A 20,044-nucleotide genomic window follows, 5' to 3' on the forward strand; every position below is an offset into this window, starting at 1 on the left:
CCTTTTTCAGATTTGTCTATAAATTGTATTTTTGTTATTTTCATATTTGCAAGTTTTTCTTTATAGTATCTTTTTATTTTAAGTCACCTGCTCATTTGTTAGCAAAATTCATGTATGTTTTCAATGTAACCTTTCTGGACTTTAATGTATTTACAATGTATTAAAGAAAAAATGCCAAGAGAAAAAAGCTCATCAGTTTTTTATATTTACTTTCTATTTCAGAACTATCTTGTCAGTTTCCTTTTAATAACAATAAACTTCTCTAATTTGAAAGAATGCGAATCTGTTGTTCTGTTCCATCATTTATAGTACATGGAAGGAACATTGTACATTTAATAAAAACCATTGTGATTTGTCCTAGAAAGGTTAAATAATATAATCATTTTCCTCTCAAGAGAGAGAGAGAAAAGAACCATTTTGCTACCATTTTCACTTTATCCTCAGTTCCATCAATTATTTTAACATTTGATTTTATATAATTTGGGGTAGCAATGTAATAGTTCCACTTTCTTTTTAAAAAACATATAAAGAGTTCTAATGAGCTAATAAGAACCGTTTTCTTACATTGTTTCATTATAATTCTATTGTATACGTCCTTCCACAGTACCTCTTTGAGGCATCCATTTTGTCCACAAACTATTATTAATTGGGACAAGTAGTCAAGAATTTTTTCTAATAAATATCACTACATGTGTATCTTCTTTGTACTCTTGAAGAGAAGGAAATACCTAACTATACCTTGAAATATTTGGAAAAATCAGCAAGAAAAGCCATAATTTTTTAGGACACAAGATGCTTACTTTTTATTTATTTTTATTGAGTTGATTGTATGCCCTGATCATCTTCCCTCAGAAATCTGACATCCCAGAGTGATGAGAAAGAATAAATGTCAGCAATTATGTGGTAGTTGATACCTTCTATTGTATATTTGGGTCATCAAAATAATCTTCTTGGCTAATAGTAAAACATATTGCTTCAGTGTCACCTTTTCTGTAAAAAAAAAAACTACAAAAATATAATGTCATTATTTGGTTTCCCCATTAAACTGGTAACTAGTTCAGGCTATGGATATTCTGAATTTTCTTCTAATTCTGAAGTCTGCATTAGTCTTTCATAGATCAGTTCTTTGATAGTGACTGTTTGGATTTAAAACTACAGGATTTATTTAAATATTGGATGAGGAAAAATAAAAACAAAACACTATACAAAGAGTCCCATTCCGTTGTATTCATTTAGGTGGCATAGAAACTAATGTCTCTCTGTCAAGGAATGCAGAGAAATTAAATGTCTTTTCTTAGAGTACACTATATTTGCTCTTTTCAAGTAATCTGAGGAAATAGGTGATAGTAACAACCTTTGTGACTGCCCCTGCTCTCATTGTTTCTGAAGATCATAGCTGCCACTGGCTTACTAGTTCACATTATTCTTCTCAACCCTACCCTTCCCAAAACTCCTGATTTTACTAGAAGCCAGAAGGTGCATGACAGGCTGCATCTATATTCTATGTACTTCTGAAAAGAAACCATGAAAGGAAAATTATTCTTACACTCAGCTCAGCTCTGTAGAGTACCAATAATGATTTAATTGTGATACTAAACTGCTTGTGTTGGAGATAATTCCTGCTGTTATTAGTTCTATAATTCTGTTGTAGGGGAAGGAAAGGTGGATGATTTTATTTTTAACATTCTATTTCTACAACGTATTATCAGAAAAAGGATCCAGATAAATTCCAAGTTATTTTATCTTGTTCATTTGAGTAATACTATTTTGTTATATAGCACTTAAATATTGACAAAGAGCTTTCCTCACAACAACTTTGTAAAATAATGTAGTACAAACTTTATATACATTTCAAAGAAGAAAAAATCCTGGCTCAGAAAACTTAGTTGATTTTTCACTTTTTAAGTAAATGCTGGAACCAAGATATGAACCTGAAGTCTCAATCACAAATCCAGGGCTCTTTCCATGATTCTTCCAATATAGAACATTTTATTCATTCAGGCAAATCCCTCTAATAATTCTTTCATAGCAGTTATTCTAAGAATTATGCAACGTCTACAGGTTTAAAAGGTTTTAAAATTTTAAGGGTTTTTTGCCTTATTTTATCGGGGGGGTTTTCTACTGTAATTTATATTCACTTTTCAGTCTCTACTTTCCCTCCACAATGATTTGCCAGTGAAAATATCTCTGCATAATTCCCTTTGACTAGAGGTCTCAATTTTATATAGTTTTATATATATACGCATGCATATATATAAAGTATTTCTTTATGTCAGATAAGTGTTTATATTTTTTAAGATTAGATCTTTTTATGATTTGATAATTATTCCACTTTTGGATAGTATCCCAGATGTTGAAGGGATAGTGTTATATCGCACACAAAACATTTTTCTTTTTTCTCATCATTTTGCATTTGAGTTCATTTCCATTGTATTAATAAGATGAACCCCTGCTTATTGTTCATTAGGGGCAATTGTATCAATATGGTCTTCCAAATTAAAGAGTAAGTGAATAGAATAGAAATCTAGGCGAAAACCAGGATACAAAAATGAAATTGTTAGGTAGAAGTACACCTAGGTAAGATATCTTTTCCTTGCTATGTTTAAATTTTTATTTCATTTAAATACTGAATTTCTGGATGGCCTTTTGCTATATAAAAAAAAGCCAGCAGAAGAGCAGCTCTCCTTTCTATAGGGAACATTTTGCTTTCTGTCTTTGAGAGGTTCTTTTGACTTCAAGATTTCAACTTGGAAAAGGAAAGTAGGTGGAAAACTAAAAAGTAGGAATCTACCCCTGTTATAATCAAACAGTGTTGCAAGATTACATGATAATGTGAGTAATGAAGTAAATAACAAATGGTTATTTTAAGACCTATAGAAAAAAAAAGACAACGTTAAAAATGTGAAATAATGGCAGAATTTTTAGAGTGAAGTTTTTTCAAAGCAGTTATAAGTAATAAAAATGTACCATTGGAATACATACTATTAACTGACTTGCAATAACATATACCATTTGGTGTATTGTAAAATAATGATTTCAAATGCAGGGTGGACTTCATTATTAAGGGGAAGCCATCATGCATTGTTTAGTCCAGAGGGAAACAGAAATATGTGAATAGGACTTAAAAATAAAAACATTTTTAAAGGCATCCCTTGACCACATGACCAAAATATAGTATACCAAATCTTAATATAAAAGTTTGCTTTACTTAAATCTTCTAGAAGAATCACTAGTTAAAATTCTTCTTGATAAAAATATCCATAATAGTTCTGTGCCTTAATACGTTGTCCATCGTTACTTAATTATCTTTATTTTTCCATGTTGACTATAATTCCTAATCATTTTGAAGGCCTAATATCTAGAAAAAATAGTATATTAATTTAATATAATATTAATAATGTGTTTGCCACCCACTCAAGTTAATTATGAGTAAGAAATTACTCTGTAAGAGGTGCTGTTTTCATTTGTCTTTATATCTATATCTATATGTATGTATGTATGTATATACATTCTGGGTGAAAAAAAGTAAGTGTCAGAAAACGTAGAATGGTACTTGTTAAAGATTTCTCAAATTCTTGTATTCAGCATATACAGTGGATGGGGGTGTGTGTGTGTGTGTGTGTGTGTGTGTGTGTGTGTGTGTGTGTGTGAGTGTGTGTGTGTATCTGTACTAGTACACATAAAAGCATTTCTTATTTTATGGGAATTTTATTATCCCTCTACCAAATGTGTCTTTTGTCAGGAGAACAGTTACATTCACTTGTGATTTTAATGTGTTTGGATAATGTTTTTCTATTTGTTTAAAATGCAGTAGATCCATTCATTCCTGAAGTCTGAGTTTCACTCAGCCAGTTTATGAAAATGATTAGGCATTATTTTTCCATCAGCTATGGTATAGCAGCAATATAGCCCAAGTACCAATTCTTTAAATCTTTTTTTAAATGAAATTCTGGATCACATGACCAGTAAGATGAAGGGCTAGGCATGTTCTCTGATTCACACCTCTCCAAAACCAAAATGATGTGCCAAAGATGAAAAAAAAAAAACCAAGATAAACAAAGCCTGCAATTTTAGTGTGTGTGTGTGTAATTTTGTACTGGGTGGGAGGGACCTTAAAGGATGTCTGGGTCCTCTAGATCCTTATGTAATAGAAGAGAAACAGACCAAAAAAGTGAGGTGGTGTGCCCAAGGTCACACATAGAATTATGGAATAATAGAGTTAGTAAGGCTCAGTAACTGCCCTTTGGCTGAAAACTCAGTACTCTTTCCACTGTAGCAAATCTTATAAGATAGCATCTGATTTTAAGCCTGATTATAGTACAGTACCTTTAACTTCATCTTCTCTATAACATGAGAAATGATAAGTTTCTACTGTAAGTATAGAAATTCAAACAAATTGTTGAACAAAGATTTATGTTAAAATGATCTTATGCTTATTTGAGCTGCTGGTTATTAAGCAAATAAGGTGTTCAAACCATTAACAGTCATTTAAGAGCAATTTAGGAAAAGCCTCAATAAAAAATAAAAACATTCTAATGAAACTAATAACAATTCTGTTTAAATTTAATTAATTTTATACTGTGTTTAAGGTGATTTTAAATGCTTAACAAAAAACAAAAATGAAATATTCAATGACAATTATTTTTTTAATTTTATGTCTAGGATAATAATTTAATTTGGTCAGAACTAAGACACTTCCATGAGCAAAGTTCATTAACATTTCCTGACAGTATTTTACTTGGTGGAAAATATGATTGCCTTTAAAGGTCAAAAAAACCTTTTAATTATATTTCACTGGAGGATAATTCACAATGTAGAAAAATATCCCTTTCTCCCTGAGCATGTCAATTGCCAACAGCACGTTTTTAGTATTTTCATCTAGAAACATAAGCTACAGTTCATTCCTTTGCTGTTAGCTTTTTTTTCTTTTTGTTCCCATTTTCCTTTATCCCTCAGCCCCTCCCCTCCAGGACAATTTAGTCTTAGCTTGTCTTTTAAAAAAGAAATTCTCTGCCTCCCATTGTTATTGATACAGAACTGACCAGTGCAAGTGAAACATTCTGCATCATGTCCTTGAAAAAAAAAAAAACACAATTGTCTGTCTTGTCTTCTTGTCACTTCTGAAGGTAGCACAGTTGCAGTTTGTTTGTGGTATGGGGGAGAGGCTGTTTTTGTTTGTTGTGTGTTTCTTTTCTTTCAGAAATTGCAGGAGTTTGCAAATAGCTTGAAGCTCTGCCTTGACAGCAATCAGAAGATATCTATCTGCCTTCAGCTGATATGATCTTTACCTATACTGCTTCAGGAAGATGATCACATCTGATCTGGAAGAGGGGTCTTATCATAGGCAGTCAGATCATCAGAGTAGTGCCGAACAGTCTGCCTGACCTCACCTGAAATTTTCAGTAAGTGTGACAAGAAGTAGACTCAAAAGGCTAATTGGATCCCACTCTTCATTCAGCTACTCTTCCCCTTCAGGAAGATATTTCCAGAGGGGATGATAAAGCTGAGGAAAGAGCCCAATTTTGTTATGCAGGCAAATTAGGTTTATTAGTTTTAGACAAGGTAGAGCCCATGAAAAAAAGAGATACCTTTCTCTTTTTAGGAAGACTAGCTTTCTAGTTGCTGACAAGGCCCTTAATTTGATGCTGAACCAAATTTGAGAGTTTGTTCTATTTGGAGTTTTCAGGTGTTATAATGCAGGTATTTCTTGACTAAAGTTGTTGGCATTGACCAAATCTGCCTCTAAAGGCTTAATTTTCCCCTTATGGAAGTTTTAGATTTTCTCTTATATCAGAATTAAGGAATCACTGAGTTTTAAAAGATATGAAATAGTTATTTTGGCCAAGCCATACAGCTTAAATCAATTGAATGAATCTTATGGTTAATAGATTTCTTTGAAAAATTTATTATCCATTATATTCATCAAATTTTTACAATGTACCTGATTTAGAAACCCAAGATAAAGAAGTGATTCTTTTAGTTTAAAAACAGTATATAATTAAACTTGTTTTCTAAGGATTAAATACATCTTTGTTTCAAACTGACATCTTAACCTGATAAAATTCTTATAGCACTCCCAGTTGACACAAAAACCCTTTACAAAGGTTCATTTCAGGGAGGCCTCCTTTCTGTCTTGACACTCAGCCTTTACCTTCCTGTAATTAACCTTTATTCTGATGTTGTAGCTCTTCCTTTTACCACTCTAATACCTATTGGTGCACAGGTCCTCAACAGATTAATGCTACAGAAATGAATTCAGAAAACCTTTTGTAAAGAGGTAGCTAGGATCAGTGGAGAGAGCACTGTACCTGGAGTCAGGAATGCCTGAGTTCAAATCTTGCCTCAGAATCTTAGTTGTGTGACCCTGGGCACAGCACTTAATCACTATCTGCCTCAGTTTGCCCACATATAAAACAGGGATAAGAATAGTACCTTCTTCCCAAAGTGGTTGTGAGGATCAAATGAAGTGTGAAAAACACTATGCAAATCTTAAACTCTTTCATAAATGTTGGTTATTTTTATTTTTATTAGTAATTATTATTGTGGGTTTGGTAATGTAAACTTGCTGCTAAAAGTCTGAGACTGACCTAGTCAATAGAAGTCAATCCTTTACTGGTTAGATGTTCTGCAGAAAAGAAGGGAAATTTAAATTTATTTTTTTGCTAAAGAAGACTTCAGTCCATCATAGACTTACTCATTGATATAAAAATGAAATTTAAATGTTATTTTTGAATTAGAAGACACTATATTTCTTTACACCTTTTTTTTCCTTAAGATAATCCAGAAGGTTGACCTTAGTTCACAAATATGTAAGAAATTCCAGTCCTTGATATTTCTTATAACTGCCTTCTTATAAAATGTGATAGAAATATATCAGTCATTAATACACTGTCAGGAAGTGACTTAACTCTTAAAGTTAATGACTTAACTCTTGAGAAGCTTTTGCTTGATTTTAGCTTGAGCTCTCTTAAGTATAATGACCAGATTTGTGTACTAAAGCTCTTTTAATATTACCTAGTTTCTCTGAAAAACTTTATCTTTCTAGATTAAACTACTCCTCTTTCCTTGATAAAGTTCAAAATTGATTGATGAAAGAACAAGATATGAATTTGACTATTTTCCTGCATTTTTGTTAGATTGATTTGGTAGAATTGATTATATGATTTTATATATAAGAAAAATGAGGGGGCAGCTGGGTAGCTCAATGGATTGAGGGTCAGGCCTGGAGACAGGAGGTCCTAGGTTCAAATCTGGCCTCAGACACTTCCCAGCTGTGTGACCCTGGGCAAGTCACTTGACCCCCATTGCCCACCCTTACCACTCTTCCACCTATAAGTCAATACACAGAAGTTATGGGTCTAAAAAAAACACACAGAAAAATGACAGGCCATAGTTAAATTATATGTAACAAAACCTAAACTTTTATAGGGTGGTGCATGAATAACATTGTATAAGTGTGCATTACATACATGTATGTATAAATATATACACAATAAAAAATATTTGACTTGTTTTTTTCAAGCAAATGTTGTTTTTGCACATTTTAAAAAAGAAAACAGTATTATTAGTTTTATCTTTTATTATTGGATAAAGAATGTACATGTAATTAACATGTACAAATTTTTCTTTGGGATGCTTTAAAAACCCACTAATTTGGATTACTAAGAATTATACACTTTTTTTAAAAGAAACAGTTATATGAACTCAGGTGTTTATGATAAACTAAATATTGCCTTTTTATTAGATACTGTGTAGGTGAAATAATTAGTTGCTATATTTTATCTTTGGATTCAAGGATTCTAGAAGATTTGGCCAAGAATAGAATTCCTTGCCCACAAACCAACCTGAAATAACTTGGAATCCTTTGGGCTGAGCACTTAATACTCATTATTCATATCCTTGTAAATACTGCTACTTTTATTTTATGCAGAAGTAAATGCTTTGGGGGCAACTAGGTGACTCAGTGTATTGAGAGATAGGCCTGGAGATAGGAGGTCCTGGGTTCAAATTTGTCTAAGATGCTTCCTAGCTGTGTGACCCTGAGCAAGGCACTTAATTCCCATTGCCTAGCCCTTCCTACTCTTCTGCCTTAGAACCAATACACAGAATTGACTCTTAGAAGATAAGGGTTTAAAAAAGGAAATAAATATCTCAGGTGCTTTTGTTGATGTCTACAGTTGCTGACCAGATCTAGAAAAATTTTAGTTAGTAAAGTTTTATTATAATTGATCAAAGAAGATTAATTGAATTCAAAAATTTATTGTTATAATCTGGGATTAATCTCAAGGTTGAAATGAATCACTGAAGTGTTTATCTTATTAGGTCACTTTAGGAAGGAGAAGGTATAAAGTTAACAATCTTTTGCTGAAGAAAAGACTGTTCTGGTCTAATTTTGATTCACTGGTTTCTTAAATAAATGAGTAAAAGACCACTGGTGTCCACATACCAAAAAAACAGGGTATATGTTTTCTCCCACTAAGAGCAGTCACTTACTTAAAATATTTGGAGAATACAGTTTTATCCCTCTCTTGGATTTGTTGTTTACAAAGTAAGCATAAATGGCAAGTAGTTCCTTACTATTATTCTTCTTTATTACTCTATATTTCTTTCTGTGCTCAGTTAAGGTTATAGATTTATTTCCTGTGCTTATATATCTATTATAATTTAATATTATTTCATAGTCTAGTGGTTTCTCATTATGACTGTCATCTTTACCTTTTAGATCTTGATTTCTTGTTTTTTATATTTAGATGAATTAGATTTTTTCTGTGATTTTCCACTTCCACTCCCATGTTGGTATCTTTCAATACCCTATTTTATACTTCTTAGCAGTATGACGTTGGGCAAGTTACTTAACTCCCATAGCCTAGCCCTTACAACTCTTTTGCCTTAGAGCCAATAAATAGCATTGAGTCTAAGATGGAAGGTAATGGTTTTTTTTAAATATGAACTTTGGATAATAACAAACATTAGTGCTAAAGATGTCCTCTCATTTCTTTTATTCCTTTCAGTCCTTTTCCATGTTTAGGTTATGATTCAGTTGATTTGTTTGCATTAAATGAACCATTTTCAGGTGCTTATCTTTCTAAATGAAGAGGGTAACTTAATTTCAGTGATTATGACTTTATCATTTAGTTAATTATAGATTTCAACATATGTGATGTGTGTGATGACTATAATGCCATATGTATATGTGTATGTATATATATACATATATATATATATATATATTCATTCCTTTTAAACATTTCCCAGAGGTTTATGGGAGGGGGAGATGTTTCCTCATGATGAATAAAGCAAAGGAAATTCCCCCACCTATGATATAGTAAATAATTGAGACTGCTAAGGGAATGTCAGACAATTTGGTGCCAATAATACTTCTATTTACTTTGTTTCCTTGGTTATTGCCTTGAGAACTTAGGGTTGGGATTTCTAGCCCTGGTTTTATAACAGCCCAAAGTATTATCGGTGATTTTCAGATGTATCTCAGATTTTAAAGATAATTGCTTAATTCACTTTAATGAAGATCTGCCACATAGCCCTTTGAGAACCAGAAAGTAGAATGGCCAAATCAAACAAATGACAATGGGCTGCAGATAATCGAAAATAGTTGGAATTTGCTGACTATGAAATTATATTGAGCCCAACTTGAGGATAAGAATAAGGCTTAATAGATGAGTTTCATGTTGATTAAGGCTAAGTGTCTTGGGTATGTAAGTGTCCTGCTCCTGCCCTCCATGGCAACAGCCACCAAGTGTTGAGCCTGTTAAGGAGGCCCAGGGAATGTTTCATCCAAGGGAGTGATAGCATAGATCTGGAATCTTGAGTACAGCACTGAATAAAGACTCAGGTTTCCTGGGCAATCATTCAGATTCTGTGGCCTTGGCAGTTCATTTAATTCAATTCAACAAGCATTTATTAAGTTAGCACTGTGCTATTAGGTCATTTAACTTTGCTATGTCTCAGTTTCTACATCTGTATGGGGGTGGTGGAGATTGGTACATATATCACAAGATTGTTGTGAGAAGCAAATTATAAAGGAACTTCTTAGGATGTCTTCTGTATAGTCAGAGAGTTATACTAAATGATCCTTTCCGTATCTTAAGTTCTATGATCTGTTTGATCCTCTATATCAGTGATTCCCAAAGTGGGCACCACCACCCCCTGGTGGGTGCTGAAGTGATCTAGGGGGGACAGTGATGACCACAGGTGCATTTATCTTTCCTATTAATTGCTATAAAAATTTAAAAAAAAAAAAACTAATTTCCAGGGGGCTAAGTAATATTTTTCTGGAAAGGGGACAGTAGGCCAAAAAAGTTTGGGAACCACTGCTCTACATGATAAGTTCTTTGACAAGTAAAAGTAAATAAGTAGGCAGGAGAAATAAAATACTGAATTTCTAACAATGTGAATGGGAGCATTCTTTATGGGAAGGATTTAATAATGGATTGAGGGGAGGGATATATAGGCACTGAAGATGAGAGAAACAGGGAATCAGTAAATACAAGGAACAGAAGTTGTTAACATGACGCAGCTGTGAATTTTTGTTATACTTCATGTGCATTTAGTTTGAAAGCTGCTTTTATTTTCCTTTTCAGTCCTGGCCATGGTGTTCTTTTTAGTTTCTCGTTTCTTCCGTAAACTCTTGATTTAGGTTGATTATTGTTCTCTAAGTAATTTTCTTTGGATGTTTTTTAAAACCTCAGTAACAAAGCATATATTAAATGGAATCAAGCACAGTTTGTTTCAAATCATACTATCTCATCTCTTTTGGTGTCTACTTATCTTTTTTAAATTAATTAATTAATTTAGAATACTTTTCCATTGTTACAATGATCATGATTTTTCCCACCTCTTTTCCCTCCCTTCTCTCAGAGCTGAAAAGCAGTTCCACTGGCTTATACATGTATCATTGTTTAAAACCTATTTCAGTGTTATTCATATTTACAGTAGAGAGATATTTTAACACCAAAACCCTGACCATATCCCTATCGAACCACATGATCAATCATATGTTTTTCTTTTGCATTTCTGCTCCCACAGTTCTTTCTCTGGATATGGATGTGGATTGTGTTCTTTCTTATAAGTTCCTCTGGATTGTCCTGGATCATTGCATTGCTGCTAGTAGAGAAGTCCATTACATTTGATTGTGCCATAATTGATCAGTCTCTGTGTATAATGTTCTCTTGGTTCTGCTCCTTTCACTCTGCATCTATTCCTGGAGGTCATTCCAGTTCACATGGAATTCCTCCAGTTCATCATTCCTTTTAGCACAATAGTATTCCATCACCATGAGATACCACAATTTAGTCAGCCATTCCCCAATCGATGGACACCCCCTTATTTTCCAATTTTTTGCCACTATAAAAAGCGTGGTTATGAATATTTTTGTACAAACATTTTTCCTTATTACCTCTTCTAAGTGTTTTGTAGGTTTTGTGTAGAAGATACTCTACATATTTCTTCCTAGATAATTTTGACATCATTTATACATGTAAACCAGTGTGGTTTTTGAAATTCACTTAATTTTTTCCACTGTTGTAGCATGGATTTGATTTGAATTAGTCTCAAGAGACAGAAAATGGGGAGGAAAAACTGTTCCATCTTTTCCTTTGCTGCTCTAGTATAATCTGATTCAATTAACATTTAGGCCCAGCTGCTATGCTTGAGTTTATTGTGAGGTGACATTAAAGACAAAATGAGATCATAGACATGTAAGGATTGAACTAGAGCTTGTAATATTTTTAAAGACATAATCTTTTCATGTAGTGTATAAGCTGACTTTGTAGAAATGGAAGGATATTTAAACTACTTCCTTGATTTAATGAATTAGGATTGTACACAAGTTATATACAACAATTGGAAATAGATTATATATTTTTAAGACTTAGACATTTTCCCATTATTCCTGGATAATTCACACCAATGTTTTACAATTTTGTTATTAGGAAGTTCATTGATATAACTTAACCCATAACTTGCTTGATACTTCTCTTTTCCCATTATTCCTTCTTATGTCTCAAGTGAAAAAGAATTACCTGTGGAATCTTCATCCAGAAGAATTACCCTCCTTTGTTTTAAGAGCCTTCTAAAAATATAATTATTATAAAATTATTCTTGTGTGTTCTTACTTCAGAGCTAAATCATTACAATTCCTTTTAATGTTTCCTCATTGGCTTTGTTTTCCAAACCTATAACATTCTTTCTATCTTCCCATATCTTTGAAGTTGGTAACATTTTATCTGCCTATTTACATATTTTACATTACAGAATTCTACTCACATTTACCTAATTTGCCTAAAAAATTACATCTTGTATATCATAAAAAGAAAAGTATAAACTTACTAAAGCATGTGTATTTCAGATCCTAATAATAACCTTGGCAAACAGATTCATACCTGGAGAAAATAATGGTTGGTGCAGAATAAATACCAAATAAGCAATTTCATTAATTGTTGTCATTTCTGTACTTTCCACAGGCAAAGGACAGGTGAAGTTAATATAGGAATGAGCATTATTTGGCAGAAGGGGGAGTTACAGGGAAACAGCAAAGGACCATAATAAATTATGGTGTTACTTTAGACTTCTTTATATGGTGTCATGTGGACTGAATTTGATGTTAATTTTATTCTGCAAGGTAAAATAACCAGGATTGCTGAGTAAGAATATTTTTGTCTGATCTAAGCTTTCTAATGCATTTGGCTATGTTACTGGTTCACAGGTTTTGTTTTAGAAGATTTCCATGAAAACTTAATTTTAAAAAATATTTTCACTTAGCTAAAATTGAATTTATCTTTAATAAATCTTTGTATGTAGGTGATTTGAGAAAGGTGAATGTAACATTTAAATGAATATTAATTTGCTCTTGATATTTAATTTTGTATATATAGATTGTTACTGTAGAATTTTGATGAATTTTTTCCACCATAATTTCTAGAAGACACTAAAGTGTAAGTAAAATTAGAATAGGAATAGCATCAACCTTTTTTTTCTTTTACATTTTTAGGTGATAGAAAGAGGAAGATTTGCCAAAAGCAAGTATATTACACATGTTATGGTCAATAAAAAAGATTTCTTGATGGTAACCACAAGGTAACTTTCACTAGTATTAATATTTAGCTATCTAATTTAGTAACAGACTTATTACACAGAGCTATTAGTGAACAGAACTGGTGATCATCCAAACTTTTGCTTATATATAGTTGCGTTTATATACAGAAATACAAATACATAGATGTACATATGGTTTCAACTATGCCACATAAATATATGTCAATGAAACCTCAAACACATATAGATATTTCAAAACCAAAAATAAGTATATAAGTAACAACAGCAATGATATACATGCACAAGATTTGGACTTCCATTAATCAAGAGGTAGACACATTGCTTTTTTTATTTTTTTTTTATTTTAAGAAAGAGGTAACTACATATGGTTTACCCTTCTCTTCCCATTCCTGAAAATGCACAAATTAAAGTATTTTACAATATATATCAGCAGGTATATTCCTTATTGATAAGTTGTAAAACCTTAGACACAGTATACACACTGATAAAACAATGCCGGTATAGAGAAAAATTTTTAGTTATAGATAGATAATACAGAAATGCAAAAGCATGCTCGAAAAGAGAAAGACACCAAGTAGGTGAATGCATGACTTTATGGGAGTGAGTTTGGTTAAATAGGTCACTGGTAGACAGTGAAGGTTAGATGGGAGAGTGATTGCATAAGCAAAGGAAAGATTGTGAGTGGATCTAATGAGAGTAATCAATAAAACAATCAGATGATTTTATAATTTTTGTTGTTGTTTAGTCATTTTTCAGGTTTGATTACCCATATTGTATTTTCTAGGCACAAAAGGCAAAGATACTCAAATATGGGAGCTTTCCTATAGCTGACAATTTTCATCAAGTTTTAAGAGTCCTCGGAATAAATTGTCTTTGGTTCAAGAGAACAAAAAATAAACAGCTGCTATATCCTATTTAAATGTGACAAGTCACTGTAGTCTAGTGGAAAGAAAGCTGAACTTGGAATTAATGGACATGACTTTGAGTTCTATCTCTTGACATTTTCTACTCTAGACAAGCCATTTAAACTCTAACCCTCAGTTTCCTCATCTCTAAAATGGTATGATACATTATCTCCCAAAAAGACTTTTGTGAGAAAAGTGCTTTATATAAGTATCAACTGATGTGTGTATATGTATGAATGTGTGTCTATATAGGCATACACATATTTATGTAATATTTGTCTATAGTTAGTAAGTCAGGTATACATAATTGGAATTTATGTATATACAGATGTATACGTTTACATGTACATACACATATTTCTATAATATGTCTATAGATGTATGGACATGTGTTATTAAATCATTGAGTGCCATTCTATATCACTAAAGGTAATGTTGGGGACTGATGATAATTCTTAACCCCTGCCCCTTCCATCCTAGGAAGAGCAAGAAGAGAGATCTGAGGGAAGTAATGGAGAATAGGGAAATGCATGCTGAGTAGTAGCTTGTCCTCACCAGTGACAAGGAACCAGCTATGTCTTAATTTAAACCTTTGCTTTGGCAAAAACAAAGCACCTTCCACTTAGTGAACTCTGTGCGGGCAATGGCAATTGTCTTAATGCAGAAGAAAAGTAGGTTATTTTGCCAGGAAGGCATTTTTCTTGATTTTCATCTTGAAATGAAAGATGGGAAAGAAATTCTGATATGAGAAGTTATATAAGTATTGTATTTCAAAGTAAAACTTTTTTTTAAAAAGACATTATAAGCTTTAATTGACCCATATTAAAGACCCTTAAGTTTCAATGTTAAGGAATAGAAGATTGTGCAGATGTCAGTTTCAGAATTAGGATTTAGAATTGTCTTTCTTGTTCTGAGCTCAATGTGGTGGAAAATGCCCTTTCATACAAGCATCTATAATAGGTGCTACCTAGAATATTAGTGGCAAAACAATAATTTAAAAGCATAGGTTACACATAAAAGGCCACAGAGACAGAGAATAACAGTTGCAATCTGTTGCAAAATAAAATCTGCCCTATTACACTACTTATGAAGTACCTCCAAACAATTCTTGGTGGTGGTAGCTGTCATTTAAAAAAAAATAGTACTTACCTTCAGGGTTGTTTTCAGAATAAAATGAGATGATATTTGGAAAGAAGTTCTTTTAGCTATTATTGTATGCTTTAGTTTTATTCTCTTTGTTTTTGGCAGTGGTGTACTGTTTGTGACAAAAGGAACATTTGGGCAGCTGACCTGTGAGTGGCAATACAGTTTTGATGAGTTTACCAAAGAGCCATTTATCATTCATGGAAGACGATTACGTATTGAGGCCAAGGTATTTTAAATAAAAATGTGAAAAGAGAATGTTAAGATTTATTTTTTTTCCTCGTCATTTTTCCGCTTTAGGACATGTACATTTCTAATTGGCATATAGCCACATACTTTTATCAAACAGAAAACTCATCAGTTTTGATAGATGTTACTTTTTGTGCCATTCCATGCAAAATAACATGTTTTAGGTTGCATCTAGTGGGCTATTCCTACTCTAACATGTGAGAAGTAACATGATATAGAAGAGAGAAAGAAATGGCCTCAGAGCCAAAAAAACATGAGTTTGAGTTTCATATGATACATCCTGGCTCTGTGATGATGGACAAGTGACTTAACCTCTCAGGCTTATAGAGAAGATGCTGAATTGTATTTGCAGAGAGTAGCTTCTTACCTTAGACTTCCTTCTAATCAATAAAATCACAAGTCCAGGCCCTATCCCTTATCTACCATCTGTAGCACTAAGCCAAGAATATAAATATTCAGGTATTCTCAAGTTTCCCTCATATTATGTTTTCCTTGAAACCCTCAAAAACAGTCTCTTACTTATTTTTAGTGGTATTTGTTTGGAATCTCCAATTAGATCTTAAACCCTTGCCAGCAAATACTTAGAATTTTCCTTACTGCTTGTACAATGTAATTTATGGTAGGCATTCAGTGAATATTTGTTAGTGGACAGAATCACTGGAAAACAAAACTGGCTTTTTGTTATTCAAATCTATTAAAGATTATCTGTACTAGACAAGGAATTGTACTAAAAGATATGGAATGCTATTTGAACACAAAGCCAATATGATGAGGAGCTTATTTTTGGTCCTGTGTCATATTTCTTAAACCCAGCTAAATTATTTTAGACTCTGAATATTTGAGTATTTGCTAACAAGAACTATTAATTTAAAATTACTTTGTAAAGACTTGCAAAAATATTGAGTTTAGCAAAAGCTCCATATGGCCTCCTAATGAGTTCACCAGTTCGAACTAGTTACCAGTGTCAAGACACCACGATTGGTCCTTGATTAGGCTAGCTCTTCATTCTCCTCTCTTTAGATTTGAGAATTAGGCTCCAATAGGCAAAATTTCCCTACAAAGAGAGATTTTCATGAGTTTAAAGGAAAAAAAGTGACTAGAAGGGATATATAGACTATGTGTAACTTCTGTGAATGGACTTTGATTTTCTCCAAGTGGTAAACTCGCAAACCAGTTCTTACATAGTTAACTTGTAACTATGATAAATCACATAGATAGATTTGAGATGTATTGATCTCATCTATGATTTCTAGATTTAATGATTCTTTTAATGGTATTTAAAATATCATTTTATATGAAGTACAGAGAAATGACATTTTTTCATGGACTAGTTTTTCCCTCATGAAGTTTGTTTATTCATTCATTTATTTGTTTGTTTGTTTGGTCTATAGGAACGCGTACGGTCTGTATTCCATACCAAAGAGTTTGGGAAAATAGTTAATTTTAAGACTGCAGAAGATGCTAAGGTAAATCAAATCACCTCTTCCATTAAAATTGATATGAGCTTCTAATAATTTTAAAAGTACACAGTGGCCTTTTTGACAAGTATGAAAATTATTTTTTTAATTTTTAATTTAATCTATATGTCTGCCTTGGCCAGCATAAAAACTCTTTGGGTGGGAACTTCTTCCTTTATTGCAGATTGGCAACTTGTCTGTAAGTTATAGTCCTAGAGAGTTGCTGGGGGACTGAGTGGTTAAGTGCCCAGGAAGCTTCAGAGGGAGAACACGAATGTAAGGCTTTGACTTCCATGATCTGTCCCCTGGCAATTGTCACATTTTTTCTTTTAAAAATGTTAAACAAATTGCATCTTTATGGACTGCCTGTATGGACTGCTAAATGGAATAGATTTCTTTTTGTGATCAGTTATGGATCTTGCCTTTTCCTTAGGATAGATTAGTCTGGTATAGTTTTTTAATTTAATGAGCATTTGAAATTCATGTCCATAAGGGAGAACACACTAATCCTCTGAAGTCACTCAATACAAAAAGTTATAGTAAATATCTTCATAAAATAAAATTTGTTAATTTTCCACAAACTATATATTTTCAATCTATTATATTTATTTAGTTAGATAGCTTGATGCCTCAGCCAACAGAATGTTTGACTTGGAATTAAGAAGGCTTGAAATCAAATCCTGCTCAAGCATCTACTAGCCTTGTGACCTTGATCAGTTACTTAACCTCCCTCAGCCTCCTCTCCACAATGGGGATGATAAGAGCACCTTTCTCTCAGGATTGTTGTAAGAATCAAATGAAATAATATATAAAGAAGCACTATGGAAACCTTAAAGGGCTGTGTAGGTATTAGTGTTGTTGTTATTATTATTATGCACTTAATTGGAGTTAGCAGTCTACAGTTTTAATTCCAGCTCTTCCCTAGAATCTTAGATCTAGAGTTGGAGGGGACCTCCAGGTGCATCTACATTATTTACATTACATTTACAGATAGAGAAACTGAGGAGTAAGCCATGGGAAATAAATAAATTGAAGAACTGGGAAGTTGGGTTTGAAGGAGTACCACTCGGGGATGTGTGCTGAAGTCCTCTAGTACAAGTGCAGGTCTTGGAGAAGAAAAACTTAAGTCTAGTGCACATTCCCCACTATAGTATGTGCCCTGCTCTGGCTCATTGCTCATCCTTCCCATTACCTCAGTTTCTAATCTTAGAGCCATTCTTGACGCTTCATCTCCATTTTCTAGTTACTGGATCATTAACAAGGCTCATTCATTCTGCCTCAGCATCTCCTGCATTTATTCTCTCTTCTCTATTCGCATGGCCACTACCACCACAGTTCTGTTCCTCATCATCTCTCAGTGAGACTCTTCTAACAGTCTCATAATTGGTTTCACTATCACTAATCTCTTCTCTCCCAAGGCTAGCTTCCATAATCATATTCCCAACCTTTAAAATTCTTCACAATGCAGCACCAACCTACTTTTCCAGGTTTGTGATGCATATCATTCCATTTCCACTCTTTTCTCCAGGTCTTAGAGTAGCTCCCTTCTCACTTCTACCTCTCAAAGTTCAGCTAAAGTACCTGCAGGAGACGATTCTTGCCCCATCCCCTTCAACCCCAATTCTCAGAATCTTTTTTACATTTACTTATCATGTCATGTGTTCATGTCATTTCCTCCAAGAGAATATAAGTTCCTGGAGTGCAGGGACTATTCTGTTTTTTGTAATGTTTTTTCCCACCACTACCTCACATCATGCCTATTAATTAGGAGGTTGATAAGTGCTTGTAAAATTCAGGTCAAAACTGGATGAGTTAAAAAATCATTTTTTCAATAAACTGATCAAAATCTTTAAAAAATTATTACAAAATGAGAACCTATCTTCCTCTTTTCTCTACTTATAGTGGATCCTTTCAAAGCTGGAAGAAGTGAGAGAGTTCAACCCAAAGCTCTAAGTGATGGAAGGAGCTGAAGACAGTGTGGATGAAACAAAACCTGACTTTAAAGCTGTTGTGTTCCAGTGCCCGATTATCAAAATTAATTTGGGGAGTCAGATATAAAATTGTATTCAAGCACCCCATGTTTTGTGGTATAGTTGTTTTCATTAAGGAATCAGTTGGAATCAGGTAAAATACCTACTTACAATATTTCACCCATTTTGGGGATGATTACGTTTTTAACTTAAAGCAAGCATCCGGTTAAAATTCTTTTAAGATATTTTTTTAAAAGATAATTTTTTTTCTTGAGGGAACTTTACTACATGCTATAGATGTGTATCTCACACTAATAAAGGAGTTGCCCTAAGTTATTTCCACTCAGAACTAAATTATAATGTTTTCTGGGTCATATTCTAAAGTTTACTATACTTGTTTATAGACTCCTATAGTACAAATGGTTAGAGTGAGCAGTGGGTAGACTGTTTACTATCATTCCAATATCTCAAGACCACCTTCGGTATTAGTCTAATCAGAAAGGTGAAGCTCAGCAGTTTTATCTTTGAAATTCTTTTTATGAATAAATATTTTGGAAGTATTTTCTTTATTTTTTTACATTAAGGATAGGTTCAAATTATTCTTCAGATGTACTAGTGTTTGGAGTTACCTTTTTTATACATTATGCTATAAATTATAAAATCAATCCACTGATACCTTGCCTTAAGACATAACATGATGTTGACAAAATAGTTATCATGCTCAGGAAAGTCTCTTTGAAAGAGTAAAATAAATACCTCCTCAAGCCAAGTCCCTGGGGACAACATTGTTCATTTAGTTTATATATTTAATACTTTTAGTAGAATGATGACCTTACAGAAAACCTGAAGCCTTCCAAATGTAGCTTCTTCCGGATTTCCTCCAGAGACCAGGGCCATGTCACAAATTTAAATTCCTTGCAATAACTCCCATCCCAAGGAATTGTATAGAATGACTCACAGGTGTTACTGGAAATTATGGTAACCTAAAATGAGAACCAGCACCAAGAGGTGAATGCTAGAGACTCCAGAACTTCAGGTTCTCTTTTCTAAGCTCATGACTCTACACGTGCAGTTCATCCAAACAGAAATAATTGGCTGCATTTGAGTGGAAAAAAGGTCATGGGATTTCTTTCTCTATAGAAATCTTTTTTTTTTCCTTTTGGAGGAAATGCTGAATGATAACCATATTTTCTGTTTAGTTATTGAATAGTATGGCATATCGGATGCATGTTCTAACTGCTGCCAAAAG

General features: G+C 33.1%; 1 protein-coding gene across 1 annotated transcript in view; it reads left to right on the forward strand.

The window, feature by feature from the left end:
• VPS13A (vacuolar protein sorting 13 homolog A) overlaps positions 1-20,044 on the forward strand; it is a 337,780-nt gene extending 317,736 nt beyond the window's left edge. The window contains exons 69-72 of the mRNA XM_044678014.1: positions 13,007-13,092; positions 15,225-15,348; positions 16,760-16,834; positions 18,728-20,044. Of these exons, the coding sequence (XP_044533949.1) occupies positions 13,007-13,092; positions 15,225-15,348; positions 16,760-16,834; positions 18,728-18,778 (336 nt within the window). The 3' untranslated portion in view covers positions 18,779-20,044. The remainder of the gene's footprint in view (positions 1-13,006; positions 13,093-15,224; positions 15,349-16,759; positions 16,835-18,727) is intronic.

Source organism: Gracilinanus agilis, chromosome 1, assembly GCF_016433145.1.
Source record: "Gracilinanus agilis isolate LMUSP501 chromosome 1, AgileGrace, whole genome shotgun sequence".
NCBI lineage: Eukaryota > Metazoa > Chordata > Mammalia > Didelphimorphia > Didelphidae > Gracilinanus > Gracilinanus agilis.